The 16615-nt window shown below is 49.4% G+C and overlaps 1 protein-coding gene across 1 annotated transcript in view; it reads left to right on the top strand.

The window, feature by feature from the left end:
• abcc2 (ATP-binding cassette, sub-family C (CFTR/MRP), member 2) overlaps window positions 1-16615 on the top strand; it is a 74654-nt gene that overhangs the window by 51705 nt on the left and 6334 nt on the right. The window contains exons 21-29 of the mRNA XM_068002004.1: window positions 693-822; window positions 3432-3651; window positions 5338-5492; window positions 7517-7672; window positions 8455-8654; window positions 9841-9967; window positions 11079-11180; window positions 12345-12488; window positions 16333-16491. Of these exons, the coding sequence (XP_067858105.1) occupies window positions 693-822; window positions 3432-3651; window positions 5338-5492; window positions 7517-7672; window positions 8455-8654; window positions 9841-9967; window positions 11079-11180; window positions 12345-12488; window positions 16333-16491 (1393 nt within the window). The remainder of the gene's footprint in view (window positions 1-692; window positions 823-3431; window positions 3652-5337; window positions 5493-7516; window positions 7673-8454; window positions 8655-9840; window positions 9968-11078; window positions 11181-12344; window positions 12489-16332; window positions 16492-16615) is intronic.

The following is a 16615-nucleotide window of genomic DNA, read 5'->3' as shown; positions in this document are numbered from 1 at the left end:
GGGCTCGGCCTGTATTCACTTGAGTTTAGAAGAATGAGAAGGGATCTCATTGAAACATATAAAATTCTGACAGGGCTAGACAGACTGGATGCAGGGAGGATGTTTCCCCTGGCTGGGGGGTCCAGAACGAGGGGTCACAGTCTCAGGATATGGGGTAGGACATTTAGGACTGAGATGAGGAGAAATTTTTTCACTCAGAGGGTGGTGAACCTGTGGAATTCTCTACCACAGAAGGCAGTGGAGGCCAAGTCACTGAATATATTTAAGAAGGAGCGAGATAGATTTCTAGACACAAAAGGCATCAAGGGGTATGGGGAGAGAGCGGGAATATGGTATTGAGATAGAGGATCAGCCATGATCATATTGAATGGCGGAGCAGGCTCGAAGGGCCGAATGGCCTACTCCTGCTCCTATTTTCTATGTTTCTATGTAACATCACCTACGTTGCAACAGTAATGTTGTCAAAAAGTACTTCATTGGCTGTAAAGTGCTTTGGGACGTCCTGAGGTAGTGAAAGGCGCTATATAAATGTCAGTCTTTTGTATTTCCTGGTCTGTTTGGCTTAGTACCACAGTGGGAAGTTCACTAACCAATTGAGCAGTCGGGTGAGCTGCCTGCTGATCGAAGTTTTAAAGGGAGAGCGAATTTCTGAGATTATCAGTTTAAGTCTGTAATTATGGCTCTTTCTTCAGCAAGGGCAGCGTAAGAGTATCTCTGAAGAAGGCCGTGAGGAACAAAGATCTGGGGTCAGAAAAGGATGGACTTGGGGAAATGGTGAAGGGTCAGAGACTCATAGAAAAAGAGGCCGTGGAGACTGGAAAGGTAATGTCTAATCTACATATGGGAGTTGGGTTGTTGAAGTTTGCCCCGACCATCCTTCGAGATCTCTGCGTTCCTCCAATTCTGGCCTCTTGTCCATCCCCTTCTTTCTTCACTCCACCATTGGCGGCCGTGCCTTCAGCTGCCTAGGCCCTAAGCTCTGGAATTCCCTCCCCAAGCCTCTCCGCCTCTCTCTCCTCCTTTAAGACGCTCGTTAAAACCTACCTCTTGACCAAGCTTTTGGTCACCTGTCCTAATATCTCCTTATGTGGCTCGGTGTCGAAGTTTGTCTGATAATCGCTCCTGTGAAGAGTCCTGGGATGTTTTACTACATTGAAGGTGCTATATAAATGCAAGTTGTTGTTTTTATCAAAGAGAAAAGAGTTGGGACAGGGTTGTCCTCTCTTTAGGGATGAGGACAGTTGGCGATTGGTGCTGTAGTGCTCTAGTACAACAAAGTGGGTGGTCTTGGGTTCCTTCGAGATCCAGTACATGGCAAGTCCGCAGTCTTGGCCACACCACTGAATGGACCATAAGCAGAGGAAAGGCCTTCTCCCTGAGTGGAACAGAAAATCAATAGCTCAATGACGAACGTTAACCGCTCACAAATTTCCTAGCTCTCAGCTCAGCAGTAGGACTTGAAGCAATCTGGAAGCAGTTTGTTGGCCTGGCTGGGGAACAGTACCGGGCTCGGGAACAGTACTGGGCTGGGGAACAGTACTGTGCTTGGGAACAGAACTCAGCCTGGAACAGTATTGAGCCCTGGAACAGTACTGGGCCCTGGAACAGAACTCGGCCCTGGAGCAGTACTGAGCCCTGGAACAGTACTGGGCCCTGGAACAGAACTCGGCCCTGGAGCAGAACTCGGCCCTGGAACAGTACTCGGCCCTGGAGCAGAACTCAGCCCTGGAACAGTACTGAGCCCTGGAACAGTACTGGGCCCTGGAACAGAACTCAGCCCTGGAACAGTACTGAGCCCTGGAACAGTACTGGGCCCTGGAACAGAACTCGGCCCTGGAGCAGAACTCGGCCCTGGAGCAGAACTCGGCCCTGGAGCAGAACTCGGCCCTGGAGCAGAACTCGGCCCTGGAGCAGAACTCGGCCCTGGAGCAGAACTCGGCCCTGGAGCAGAACTCGGCCCTGGAGCAGAACTCGGCCCTGGAGCAGAACTCGGCCCTGGAGCAGAACTCGGCCCTGGAACAGTACTGGGCTCTGGAACAGTACAGTAATTTAAAAGGGAATTTAATAAGAATTCCCTTAAATTATAATAAATATTTGAAAAGGAAGAATATAAAAGGATACTGGGGCAAAGGCAGGAACATGGGATTAAAGCATAAGGTCAGAAATGGGGATGTTCGCTGATGATTGCACAGTGTTCAGTTCCATTCGCAACCCCTCAGATAATGAAGCAGTCCGAGCCCGCATGCAGCAAGACCTGGACAATATCCAGGCTTGGGCTGATAAGTGGCAAGTAACATTTGAACCAGACAAGTGCCAGGCAATGACCATCTCCAACAAGAGAGAGTCTAACCACCTCCCCATGACATTCAACGGCATTACCATCGCCGAATCCCCCACCATCAACATCCTGGGGGTCACCATTGACCAGAAACTTAACTGGACCAGCCATATAAATACTGTGGCTACGAGAGCAGGTCAGAGGCTGGGTATTCTGTGGCAAGTGACTCACCTCCTGACTCCCCAAAGCCTTTCCACCATCTACAAGGCACAAGTCAGGAGTGTGATGGAATACTCTCCACTTGCCTGGATGAGTGCAGCTCCAACAACACTCGAGAAGCTCGACACCATCCAGGACAAAGCAGCCCGCTTTTTTGGCACCCCATCCACCACCCTAAACATTCACTCCCTTCACCACCGGCGCACTGTGGCTGCAGTGTGTACCATCCACAGGATGCACTGCAGCAACTCGCCAAGGCTTCTTCGACAGCACCTCCCAAACCCGCGACCTCTACCACCTGGAAGGACAAGAACAGCAGGCACATGAGAACAACACCACCTGCACGTTCCCCTCCAAGTCACACACCATCCCGACTTGGAAATATATCGCCGTTCCTTCATCGTCACTGGGCCAAAATCCTGGAACTCCCTTCCTAACAGCACTGTTGGAGAACCTTCACCACACGGACTGCAGCGGTTCAAGAAGGCGGCTCACCACCTCCTTCTCAAGGGCAATTAGGGATGGGCAATAAATGCCGGCCTCGCCAACGACGCCCCCATCCCATGAACGAATAAAAAAAAAAGACAGCTCCAGTTGAAGTGCTAGCACCAGCGCAGGCACAATGGGCTGAATGGCCTCCTTCAGTGCTGTAGATCCTATGAGCAAGGTGCTGGAGAGCACTGAGACCGATGCAACTGTCGTCCAGCAAAGAGCCAGTGTCTTTAGGAGAGTGTGTAGGAAATCAGAGGGGGAGTAAAACCAGCTGCTCAGTGGGACTGCAATCTGTTTTCCTCCAAGATATTTCCAACTGTCTGACCCTGATGAGCCTAAGGCCCTAGAGGTCAGAGGGTAAAGAGCGCTGCCCATCATTCCGTTATCCCCTGTGACGTTCATTGATAGGATGTTTGGTGTTTTTTTTATTTTTGATTGACAGGTGAAGTTTTCAGTCTACTGGAAATACCTGCACGCCATTGGCTGGCTGTACTCCCTGCTAATAACGCTGCTGTACATCGCTCAAAATGTGGCGGCCATCGGGCAGAACCTCTGGCTCAGCGACTGGACCAACGATGCCATCCGTTACGCCAACACCACCTATCCGGCAGCCGAGCGGGATCGCAGGATCGGCATCTTCGGGGCGCTGGGGGTGGCACAAGGTCGGTGGAACTTGGTTCAACACTCGGGCGTCAGTGAGAGGCACTGACGGACCAACCTTAGCTCGTTTTGCCTCTCCCATCGTGTGGTACTTAGGACATACCCAGGCTTCCTGTCAGAAGCTGTAATACCATAGAATGATACAGCACAGAAGGAGGCCATTCGGCCCATCATGCCTGTGCCGGCTCTGTGAAAGAGCCATCCAATTAGTCCCACTCCCCTGCTCTTTCCCCATAGCCCTGCAAATTTTTCCTTTTCAAGTGTTTATCCAATTAATTCCCTTTTGAAAGTTACTATTGAATCTGCTTCCACCGCCCTTTCAGGCAGCGCATTCCAGATCAGAACAACTCGCTGTGTAAAAGAAATTCTCCTCATCTCACCTTTTGCCAATTACCTTAAATCTGTGCCCTCTGGTTACCGACCCTCCTGCCAGTGGAAACAGTTTCTCCTTATTTACTCTTTCAAAACCCTGTATCATTTTCTTTAACTCAATAAACCGTAAACCCTGATTTTTATCTTCTCTCATAACTTTTGGAACTTTTTCAGTGTTGTGGCATTAGCTGGGGCTCAGTGGGTAGCTCTCTTGCCTCTGAGTCAGAATACCATGAATTCAAGCCCCACTCCAGAGACTTGAGCACATAATCCAGGCTGACACTCCCGGTGCAGTACTGAGGGAGTGCTGCACTGTCGGAGGTGCCGTCTTTCAGGTGAGATGTTAAACCGTCTGCCCTCTTGGGTGGACGTAAAAGATCCCTCGGCCACTATTCGAAGAAGAGCAGTGGAGTTCTCCAAGGTGTCCTGGGCCGATATTTATCCCTCAACCAACATCACTAAAAAAACAGGTTATCCGGTCATTATCTCATTGCTGTTTGTGGGATCTTGCTGTGCACAAATTAACTGCTGCATTTCCCAACATTACAAGAGTGACCACACTTCAAAAGTACTTCATTGGCTGTGAGGTGCTTTGAGATGTTCTGAGGTCACGAAAAGCACTATATAAAATGCAAGTTCCTTGTCTTCTTTCTCTCATGTTATACAAGCCACACGAAATTCCTCCTCTAGTCTCTGTTGCTATTTGTTTTGCCGCGTTCAGTTCTGGGCACTGCACCTCAGGAAGGATATATTGGCCTTGGAGGGGGCGCAGATTCACCAGAATGATACCAGGGCTGAAAGTGTTAAATTAAGAGGACAGGTTGCATAGACTAGGCTTGTGTTCCCTTGAATATGGAAGATTAAGGGGTGATCTAATCGAGGTGTTTAAGGTGATTAAAGGATTTGATGGGGTAGATAGTGAGAGAAACTATTTCCTCTGGTGGGGAGAGTCCAGAACAAGGGGGCAGAACCTTAAAATTAGAGCCAGGCCGTTCAGGGGTGAAATCAGGAAGCACTTCTTCACACAAAGGGGAGTGGAAATCTGGAACTCTCTCCCCCAAAAAAGCTGTTGAGGCTGGGGGACAACTGAAAATTTCAAAACTGAGATTGATAGATTTTTGTTGGGTAAGGGTATTAAGGGTTATGGAACTAAGGCGGGGAAATGGAATTAAGATACAGATCAGCAATGATCTAATTGAATGGCGGACCAGGCTCGAGGGGCTGAATGGCCTTCTCCTGTTCCTATGTGCTTATGAAAGTCACGATAATAAGTTGGGGGAAAATTAAAGCGGTTCATGCTTTCCCGTTTTCCTCAGCTGTCTTTTTGTTCCTTGGAGCATTCCTGATAACGGGAGGGGCTATCGCCGCATCCAGGGACCTGCATTCCCGCTTGCTGCACAACATCCTGCACGTTCCCATGGTTTTCTTCGACACCACGCCGATGGGAAGGATTGTCAACAGATTTTCCAAGGTATGTTTTTCCTGTTACAACCACTTGTCATCAGCTCCCCCGACGCCTCAGTGGGCAAACGGGCTAGGCTAAACCGGGAAGGTCCCACATGTGATCTGTGCAGAGTTATTTTCTTTTATTCATTCTCAGGATGTGGGCATGCACTGGCAAGGCTGGTATTTATTCCCCATCCCTAGTTGGCCCTGGAGAAGGTGATGTTGGGCCATCTTCTTGAACCGCCGCAGTCCGTATGGTGAAGGTTCTCCCACAGTGCTGTCAGGGAGGGAGCAACAACTTGCATTTATATAGCGCCTTTAATGTAGTAAAACATCCCAAGGCGCTTCACAGGAACGATTATCAGACAAAATTTGACACCGAGCCACACAAGGAGATATTAGGACAGGTGACCAAAAGCTTGGTCAAAGAGGTGGGTTTTAACGAGCGTCTTAAAGGAGGAGAGACAGGCGGAGAGGTTTAGGGAGGGAATTCCGGAGCTTAGGGCCCAGGCAGCTGAAAGCACGGCCGCCAATGGTGGGGGGAAGGAAGTGGGAAATGCACAAGAGGCCAGAATTGGAGGAGTGCAGAGGTCTCGAAGGATGGTAGGGACAATGTCTTACAAACTTCAACAACCCAACTCCCGTATTTAGATGAGACTTTACCTTTCCAGTCTCCATGGTCTCTTTCCCTATGAGTCTCTGACCCTTCACCATTTTCCCAGGTCCTTCCTTTTCTGACCCCACGACCTTCCTCAGAATTGGAGGAGCGCAGAGATCTCGGAGGGCTGGAGGAGGTTACAGAGATAGGGAGGGGCAAGACCACGGGGGGATTTGAAAACAGAGATGAGAATTTTAAAATCGAGGTGTTCCAGGATTTTGACCCAGCGACGGTGAAGGAACGTCCGATATATAAGTCGGGATGGTGTGTGTGACTCGGAGAGGAACCTGGAGGCGATGTTGTTCCCATGCACCTGCTGCCCTTGTCCTTCTAGGTGGTGGAGGTCGGGGGTTTGGGAGGTGCTGTCGCATTAGCCAATCAAGGTTCACATACCACGGGGCAACAGTCACTCGGGCAAGTTACTGGGGGGGGGCGACAAGTGACCAGGAAACCGTACCTTGGATTGAGTTAGAGGAGAGGAAAATGAAGACAATGAATGAGACTTTTCTTTTCAGTCTGAAAAACTTTAGCGGTTAATTAATTATTTGTGGTTTCTCCACAAACAAACGCTCCTTAAGATGAGCTGCTCCTGGTTTAGCGGGTGGTGCAGTGACCAGTATGTTGGATGACAACATGTATAGCGGAGAGGGGGCAGGAGAGACCCTGTGACCACAGCACTGAGTTCGTGCTTTCAGCTGCACTGCTGCGTCGAAGACAAGGGACCAAGGGGGGAGGGGAAAGGTCAGAGGGAGAGTGACCCGCTCCTCAACTGTTGTGCATCCTCCTGTTGGCCGCTGAGAGTTTACTCAGAGAGGCATTGCTCAAAGGGTGTGATAACCTGGTGGTTATGGCATTTGACCAGCTAACCTGGAGCTGGTCAGTTCATAATCCCACCCGGGGCAAGTTCCAACATTGAAGTCAATAAATCTGGTTATTTGTGGCCTACCACCAGAGAGTGACCACGATTGTTTTAAAAACCCAACAGGTTCACGAATGTCCTTTAGGGAAGGAAACCTGTCGTCCTTACCCGGTCTGGATCTATATGTGAGTCCAGTCCCACACCATCTGGTTGACTCTTAGCGCCCACTAGGGGTGGGAGGGGTTGTGGGCAATAAATGCCCACATCCCAAGAACAAATAATAAACGCAAGCTCAAGGAACGGCCCCTCATCTTTCGATTAGGCACTTTACAGCCTCCTGGCTGAGTTCAACAACGTCAGATCATAACCACCGCTCCCAGATAGTTTCTCCCCTATCAAATCCTTTAATCGTCTTAAACACCTCGATTAGATCACCCCTTAATCTTCTATACTCGAGGGAGTCCAACACAGGGGAAGGAGATTTTTTTTTTTATATTGTTGAAGTGTGATTTTTGCTTCTCTCCCCGTGCAGGACATTTACACCATTGACGAGGCAATCCCAATGATGCTTCGCACCTGGCTGGCCTGTTTCTTTGGGGTGATCAGCACGCTGTTCGTCATTTGCCTGGCCACGCCCTACTTTACCATTGTGGTTGTTCCACTGGCCGTCCTTTACTATTTCATACAGGTAACGTTGGCTGGACTCTCGTCGTCTCTGTTTATCGATTACCTAGGAATTGCTAGACCAAAGGACGATACCAGAACTGAGAGATCATATCTATCAGGAAAGACTGAACAGGCTGGGGCACTTTTCTCTAGAAAAGGGAAGACTGAGGAGTGACCTGATCGAGGTCTTTAAGATTATGAAAAGGTTCGACAGGGTGAATGTGGAGAAGATGTTTCCACTTGTGGGGGAGTCTAAAACTAGAGGGTCATAAATATAAGATCGTCACTGATAAATCCAATAGGGAATTCAGGAGAAACTTCTTTACCTAGAGAGTGGTGAGAATGTGGAACTCGCTCCCACAAGGAGTGATTGAGGTGAATAGTGTAGATGGATTTAAGGGGAAGCTAAATAAACACAGTGTAGAGGGAGCTTTACTCTGTATCTAACCCATGCTGTACCTGCCCTGGGAGTGTTTGATGGGACAGTGTAGAGGGAGCTTTACTCTGTATCTAACCCGTGCTGTACCTGCCCTGGGAGTGTTTGATGGGACAGTGTAGAGGGAGCTTAAATTTGTCAGTCATGATTCAGTATTTGAGAAAAAGGCCCCCTGTTGGGAGGTCAGCATTGAGTCGGAATGTTTGAATTTTTAAGCATCATTCTTGAAATAAATGGGGCAGTTATTTTTCTTACCTTGAATCTGCATCATGGAGTATTCCTGCATTCATTCAATGCTCCAGTTCTATCAAAGAAAGCAAGACCCCCTGCCTCAGATCAATGAACGTAGAAACTAATTGTCGTTGCAGCGTTTTTACGTCACCACCTCCCGGCAGCTGAGGCGGCTGGACTCTGTGACCAGGTCCCCTATCTACTCGCACTTTGGAGAGACAGTGACTGGGTTGCCTGTGATCCGAGCCTACAGACACCAGGCCCGATTCCTGGACCAAAATGAGAAGATTGTCGACGGAAACCAGAAATGTGTCTTTCCCTGGATTGTGGCCAACAGGTACTCATTTCTCCACCCTATCACTTCCCGTGTCGCCTGCTGTACTCCCCCCGCTGCGTGTTTTGCTCACGCTTTCTGTAATATTTTTTATGCTGTGGAACCTCGGTGAGTAGCCCTCACCCATAGTGCAGGACCCCGCGAAGTTTGAAAGGAGGTGAATATTCGAATAATTATAGAATCTTAAAGCACAGAAGGAGGCCATTCGGCCCATCGTACCCGTGCCGGTAAAGAGCTATCCAATTAGTCCCACTCCCCCTGCTCTTTCCCCATACCCCTGCAATTTCTTTCCTTTTCAAGTATTTATCCAATTCCCTTTTCAAAGTTATTATTGAATCTGTTTCCACCGCCCTTTCAGGCAGCGCGTTCCAGATCAGAACAACTCGCTGTATTAAAAAAAAAATTCTCCTCATCTCACCTCTGGCTCTCTTGCCAATCATCCTAGATTTGTGTCCTCTGGTCACTGACCCTCCTGCCAGTGGAAATAGTTTCTTCCTATGCCGGCACAGGCACGATGGGCCAAATGGCCTCCTGCTGTGCTATACCTACTATGATGTGGAGATGCCGGTGATGGACTGGGGTTGACAATTGTAAACAATTTTACAACACCAAGTTATAGTCCAGCAATTTTATTTTAAATTCACAAGCTTTCGGAAGTCTCCGAAAGCTTGTGAATTTAAAATAAAATTGCTGGACTATAACTTGGTGTTGTAAAATTGTTTACAAATACCTACTATGACAATGATACTATTTACTCTATTAAAACCCTTCATAATTTTGAACACCTCTATTAAACCTCCACTTAACCTTCTCTACTGTAAGAAGTAGTTAACTGAGGCCAAGTTTGAGCTTTAAGAGCCTGTAGGTTGTAAGGCAAGAGAAATGAAGAGGGTAGATTTTGTTCCGACGGTGCAGCACTCCCTCAATACTGCACCAGGAGTGTCAGCCTAAATTAGGTGCTCAAGTCTCTGGAGTGGGGCTCGAACCCACAACCTTCTGACTCAGAGGTGAGAGTGCGACCCATCGAACCACGGCTGACACCTGCATAATACGCTGCACACGAAACACGTCAGGATGTTTCTGAACAACGTTATATAAATTTGTTTGTATTTATCCTGTACCCTGTAAGCAGTCACCAGCCTGCCTCACTCTACCTGTAAGGTAACCATCACCGTATGTTTCGGTGCAGATGGCTCGCGATTCGCCTGGAGTTTGTTGGCAATTTGGTGATATTCTTTGCTGCGCTGTTTGCCGTCATAGCCAGAGGCAGTCTGGACAGCGGGCTGGTTGGGCTCTCCATTTCATACGCATTAAACGTGAGTACGTCTCTTTGGCACTGACCGTGGCCGACACAGACTGATTGGGCCGACTCGCTTGTTTCCGTGTATCTCATGGTGTGTCCAAACTCCTACATCACAGACACAGACCCCCGTCCCATCGCCGTGTGGGGGGGAATCACAGACACAGACCCCCGTCCCATCACCGTGTGGGGGAATCACAGACACAGACCCCCCGTCCCATCACCGTGTGGGGGAATCACAGACACAGACCCCCGTCCCATCACCGTGTGGGGGAATCACAGACACAGACCCCCGTCCCATCGCCGTGTGGGGGGGAATCACAGACACAGACCCCCGTCCCATCACCGTGTGGGGGAATCACAGACACAGACCCCCGTCCCATCGCCGTGTGGGGGAATCACAGACACAGACCCCCGTCCCATCGCCGTGTGGGGGGGAATCACAGACACAGACCCCCGTCCCATCGCCGTGTGGGGGGGAATCACAGACACAGACCCCCGTCCCATCACCGTGTGGGGGAATCACAGACACAGACCCCCGTCCCATCGCTGTGTGAGGGAATCACAGACACAGACCCCCGTCCCATCGCCGTGTGGGGGAATCACAGACACAGACCCCCGTCCCATCACCGTGTGGGGGAATCACAGACACAGACCCCCGTCCCATCACCGTGTGGGGGGGAATCACAGACACAGACCCCCGTCCCATCACCGTGTGGGGGAATCACAGACACAGACCCCCGTCCCATCACTGTGTTTGGGGGAATCACAGACACAGACCCCCATCCCATCACCGTGTGGGGGAATGACAGACACAGACCCCCGTCCCATCACCGTGTGGGGGAATCACAGACACAGACCCCCGTCCCATCACCGTGTGGGGGAATCACAGACACAGACCCCCGTCCCATCACTGTGTTTGGGGGAATCACAGACACAGACCCCCGTCCCATCTCCCCATTGTGCAGATTTCCTAATGTTGTTTAGGATTGTGAGGCCCCCAAAGTTAGTGAGTAACACTGGTGAACATTGTCTTTCAGGAGGGGGCGCTCAGTGAGCCTGAGCCACTCCCTCCCTCTCGTTGTTTGCTCTTTCATCAGTTGTTTTTCCTCTCACGCACTCCACAGGTGACCCAGGCGTTGAACTGGTTGGTCAGACAGACGTCGGAGCTGGAGACCAACATTGTGTCAGTGGAGAGAGTCTCCGAATACACCACGCTGGACAACGAGGTATCCAGAAACAGGATGGGAAGGAGGGGGGAAAGAACGGGCCCCTTGAGACTGGGAAGCAGCGTTAGGACCAGGGCTGGATTGGTACAGGCAACATAACATCAGAGTCAGGAAGACTCAAATTCAAGTCAAGGAAATTGAGCCAGTCAAAGTGGAGTTTAGAGTGGGAGGAATAAAGGAAAGTATTTGCATTTATATAGATAGCGCCTTTCACCATCTCAGGATGTCCCAAAGCTCTTCACAGCCAATAGGAACATAGGAACAGGAGTAGGCCATTCAGCCCCTCGTGCCTGCTCCGCCATTTGATAAGATCATGGCTGATCTGTGATCTAACTCCATATACCTGCCTTTGGCCCATATCCCTTAATACCTTTGGTTGCCAAAAAGCTATCTATCTCACATTTAAATTTAGCAATTGAGCTAGTATCAATTGCCATTGGCGGAAGAGAGTTCCAAACTTCTACCACCCTTTGTGTGTAGAAATGTTTTCTAATCTCGCTCCTGAAAGGTCTGGCTCTAATTTTTAGACTGTGCCCCCTACTCCTAGAATCCCCAACCAGCGGAAATAGTTTCTCTCTATCCACCCTATCTGTTCCCCTTAATATCTTATAAACTTCGATCAGTTCACCCCTTAACCTTCTAAACTCTAGAGAATACAACCCCAATTTGTGTAATCTCTCCTCATAACTTAACCAATGAAGTACTTTTTTTTTGAAGTGTAGTCACTGTTGTAATGTAGGAAACGCGGCAGCCAATTTGCTCACAGCAAGATCCCACTCACAGCAATGTGATAATGACCAGATAAATCTGTTTTTAGTGACGTTGGTTGAGGGATAAATATTGGCCCAGGACACGGGGAGAACTCCCCTGCTCTTCCTCAAAATGCAAGTTCTTTCTTTCTTTCACGCTAGTGAGCGGGAAATCGGCCAGGTTGACTGTTCCTAATCGAAACCCAATGCCCCCCCCCGCTCTCTCCTTGGAGATTGTGAGTGTTTGGAGATCGGGCGAGGACGGGCTGGGCTGGACAGCTGAGTGTCGCTGTCTGCCCAGTCCTGGCTCGTTACTCCAGCAATGGTCAAGAGAGGAAATTGGGGATTTAATTTTTTATTTAAAAAAAGAAAAAACTTGAACTTTTAATTTTTTAAAAAATTCACTCTGTCTCAGGCTCCTTGGGTAATTGACCAACGACCACAAGAGGACTGGCCAGACAAGGGTGAGATTAAATTTATGGACTACAAGGCTCGTTACAGGCCGGAGCTGGATTTTGTGCTTCAGGGTCTATCCTGTGACATCAGGACCAATGAAAAGGTAAAGCATAGAATCTTACAGCACAGAAGGAGGCCATTCGGCCCATCGTGTCTGTGCCGGCTCTTTGAAAGAGCGATCCAATTAGTCCCACTCCCTCCTGCTCTTTGCCCAGAGTCCTGCAAATTTTTCCTTTTCAAGTATTTATCCAATTCCCTTTTGAAAGTTACTATTGAATCTGCTTCCACCGCCCTTTCAGGCAGCGCATTCCAGATCATCACAACTCACTGCGTAAAAAACTTCTCCTCATCTCCCCTCTGGTTCTTTTGCCAATTACCTTAAATCTGTGTCCTCTGGTTACCGACCCTCCTGTCAGTGAAAACAGTTTCTCCCTATCTACTCTATCAAAACCCTTCATGATTTTGAACACCTCAATTAAATCTCCCCTTAACCTTCTCTGCTCTAAGGAGAACAATCCCAGCTTCTCCAGTCTCTCCACATTAACTGAATTCCCTCATCCCTGGAACCATTCTAGTGAATCTCCTCTGCACCCTCTCCAAGGCCTTGACATCCTTCCTAAAGTGTGGTGCCAAAAATTGGACACAATACTCCAGCTGAGGCCTAACCAGTGATTTTATAAAGGTTTAGCACAACTTTCTTGCTTTTGCACTCTATGCCTCTGTTTATAAAGCCCAAGATCCCATACGCTGTTTTTAACGGTCTTATCGACTTGCCCTGTCATCTTGAAAGATTCCATGATTTGCAATCATTTGTGTCTTTTGTTCTAATCTTATTTCTTTGCAAATTGGGCTGTCTTGTTGGTTCAGTGGGTAAGTTCATTGCCTCAGTCAGGAAAGGTGAGGGTTCAGTCTGTGGCCTGCCCTGAGTTAACTGATCTGAGGGCTAAGGGTCAAGGATTGGGGGAGATAAAGGAACGGCCCTTGGTTTCGTACTCCTGACTGCCGTCCGTTGAAAGCCCCGATCGAGGACTTGGCCAAAATCAGACTCGGCTGTGATGCACCGCATAGGTGAATAGCCTCCCGCCACCTTCCACACGGAGCTGCAGGAAGTGTCGGCGAGTTTGGCAGGGAGCAGGTCAATCTGTTCCCCCCCCCCCAAAAACCATCTGAGCTCCCCCATGAACAACGGCCACTGGGAGCATGGCCGCCACCTAGAGAACCAAACCCGAGCACGAAGCAGTGCCCTGATAAGGCAAAACATTGGCAGACTTGCATTTATACGGCTTCTTATCCCATCGCTCAGAAATGTGGGCAAATCCCAAAGTCAGTCTGTTCCGCACATTTACCGGTCTCTGTGTGAAGCAGTATAATATAAACAAACAGGACAAGGCCCATCAAGCCTGGTGCAATCTCCATGGTTACCACTCACCCTCTAGTGCTTTAACCCAAGTGGCTTCACACTCAGCTCGATTTACAACCCACCATTTTATACCCCCCGATTTATACCCCCGATTTACACCCCCGATTTATAACTCCCCGATTTATACCTCCCCGATTTATACCCACGGGTTTATACCTCCCGAATTATACCCCCCGATTTACACCCCCCGATTTATACCCCCCGATTTACATCCCCGATTTATACCCCCGATTTATACCTCCCGATTTACACCCTCCAATTTACATCCCCGATTTATACCCCCGATTTACACCCCCCGATTTACACCTCCCGATTTATACCCCCCGATTTATACCTCTCGATTTATACCCCCCGATTTATACCTCCCGATTTATAACCGCCTGACCGCCCGATTTACATCCCAACCATTTTATACCCGCCCGATTTATACCCCCCGATTTATACCTCCCGATTTACACCCCCCGATTTATACCCCCCGATTTACATCCCCGATTTATACCCCCGATTTATACCTCCCGATTTACACCCCCCCGATTTATACCCCCGATTTACACCCCCCGATTTACACCCCCCCGATTTATACCCCCCGATTTACATCCCCGATTTATACCTCCCGATTTACACCCCCCCGATTTATACCCCCGATTTACACCCCCCGATTTACACCCCCCGATTTATACCCCCGATTTACACCCCCCGATTTACACCCCCCGATTTATACCCCCCGATTTACATCCCCGATTTATACCCCCGATTTACACCCCCCGATTTATACCTCCCCGATTTATACCCCTCGATTTATACCCCCGGGTTTATACCTCCCGATTTATACCCCCGATTTATACCTCCCCGATTTATACCCCTCGATTTATACCCCCGGGTTTATACCTCCCGATTTATACCCCCGATTTATACCCCCGGGTTTATACCCCCGATTTATACCCCCCGATTTATACCTCCCCGATTTACACCCCCCGATTTAAACCCCCCCGATTTACACCCCCCGATTTATACCTCCCCGATTTATACCCCTCGATTTATACCCCCGGGTTTATACCTCCCGATTTATACCCCCGATTTATACCCCCGGGTTTATACCCCCGATTTATACCCCCCGATTTATACCTCCCCGATTTACACCCCCCGATTTAAACCCCCCCGATTTACACCCCCCGATTTATACCTCCCCGATTTATACCCCTCGATTTATACCCCCGGATTTATACCCCCGATTTACACCCCCCGATTTACACCCCTCGATTTATACCTCCCCGATTTATACCCCTCGATTTATACCCCCGGGTTTATACCTCCCGATTTACACCCCTCGATTTATACCTCCCCGATTTATACCCCTCGATTTATACCTCCGGATTTATACCCCCGATTTACACCCCCCGATTTACACCCCTCGATTTATACCCCCCGATTTATACCCCCGGGTTTATACCTCCCGATTTATACCCTCCGATTTACACCCCCCGATTTACACCTCCCGATTTACATCCCCGATTTATACCCCCGATTTATACCTCCCGATTTACACCCCCCGATTTATACCCCCGATTTACACCCCCCGATTTACACCTCCCGATTTAAACCCCCGGGTTTATACCCCCCGATTTATACCCCCGATTTATACCCCCCGATTTATACCTCCCGATTTATACCCGCCCGACCGCCCGATTTACAACCCAACCATTTTATACCCGCCCGATTTATACCCCCCGATTTATACCCCCCGATTTACAACCCAACCATTTTATACCCGCCCGATTTATACCCCCCGATTTATACCCCCCGATTTACAACCCAACCATTTTATACCCGCCCGATTTATACCTCCCGATTTATACCTCCGGATTTATACCCCCGATTTATACCTCCGGATTTATACCCCCGATTTACACCCCCCGATTTACACCCCCCGATTTATACCCCCGGATTTATATCCCTGATTTACACCCCCCGATTTATACCCCCGATTTATACCCCGGATTTATACCCCCCGATTTATACCCCCTGATGTACACTCCACCCAATTTATACCCCCCAATTTACCCCCCCCCCCCCCCCCCCGATGTACACCCCGCCCGATTTACACCCCGACGGTGAGGTTCAGGGAGGGAATTCCAGAGCTTAGGGTCTAGGAAGCTGAAGGCACGGCCGCCAATGGTGGAGAGATTAAAATCGGGGATGCGCAAGAGGCCAGAATTGGAGGAGCGCAGAGATCTCGGAGGGTTGTAGGGTTGGAGGAGGTTACAGTGATGGGGGACGTGACTGTGCATGATCTGGTCCTCATGGTCCTGACGCGATGGTGTCCACGACAGGTGCACTGTCCTGCTGTAGTGAGCAGCCCAAATAACCCGGCACAGACCAGGGATCAAAGGTCAGGCCCACTGGGTACCTGATCACCCACTGAAGCTTGTTTGAATGTTTCGGTTGCCCCAAACGTTTTGTCATTTGTTGAACAGAGCATTGAATAGGGTCTGGTCTGATCTCCCCCCCCCCCCGCTCCCCCCCTCAGATAGGCATCGTTGGAAGGACAGGTGCCGGGAAGTCCTCTTTGACCAACTGTCTCTTCCGCATCATCGAGTCCGCCGGAGGGAAGATACTGATTGATGGACTGGACATCGCCACCATTGGTTTACACGACTTGAGACAGAGACTCACCATCATCCCACAGGTAAGAAGAAAACAAAAAAGAACTTGCATTTCTATCGCGCCTTTCACGACCTCAGGACGTCCCAAAGCGCTTTACAGCCAGTGAAGTACTTTTTTTCAAGTCTAGTCACTGTTATAATATGGCA

The sequence above is a fragment of the Heptranchias perlo genome, chromosome 21, assembly GCF_035084215.1.
Source record: "Heptranchias perlo isolate sHepPer1 chromosome 21, sHepPer1.hap1, whole genome shotgun sequence".
NCBI classification, from domain to species: domain Eukaryota; kingdom Metazoa; phylum Chordata; class Chondrichthyes; order Hexanchiformes; family Hexanchidae; genus Heptranchias; species Heptranchias perlo.
The sequence above is the reverse complement of the archived record's forward strand: the minus strand, read 5'-3'. Positions and strand labels throughout refer to the sequence as shown.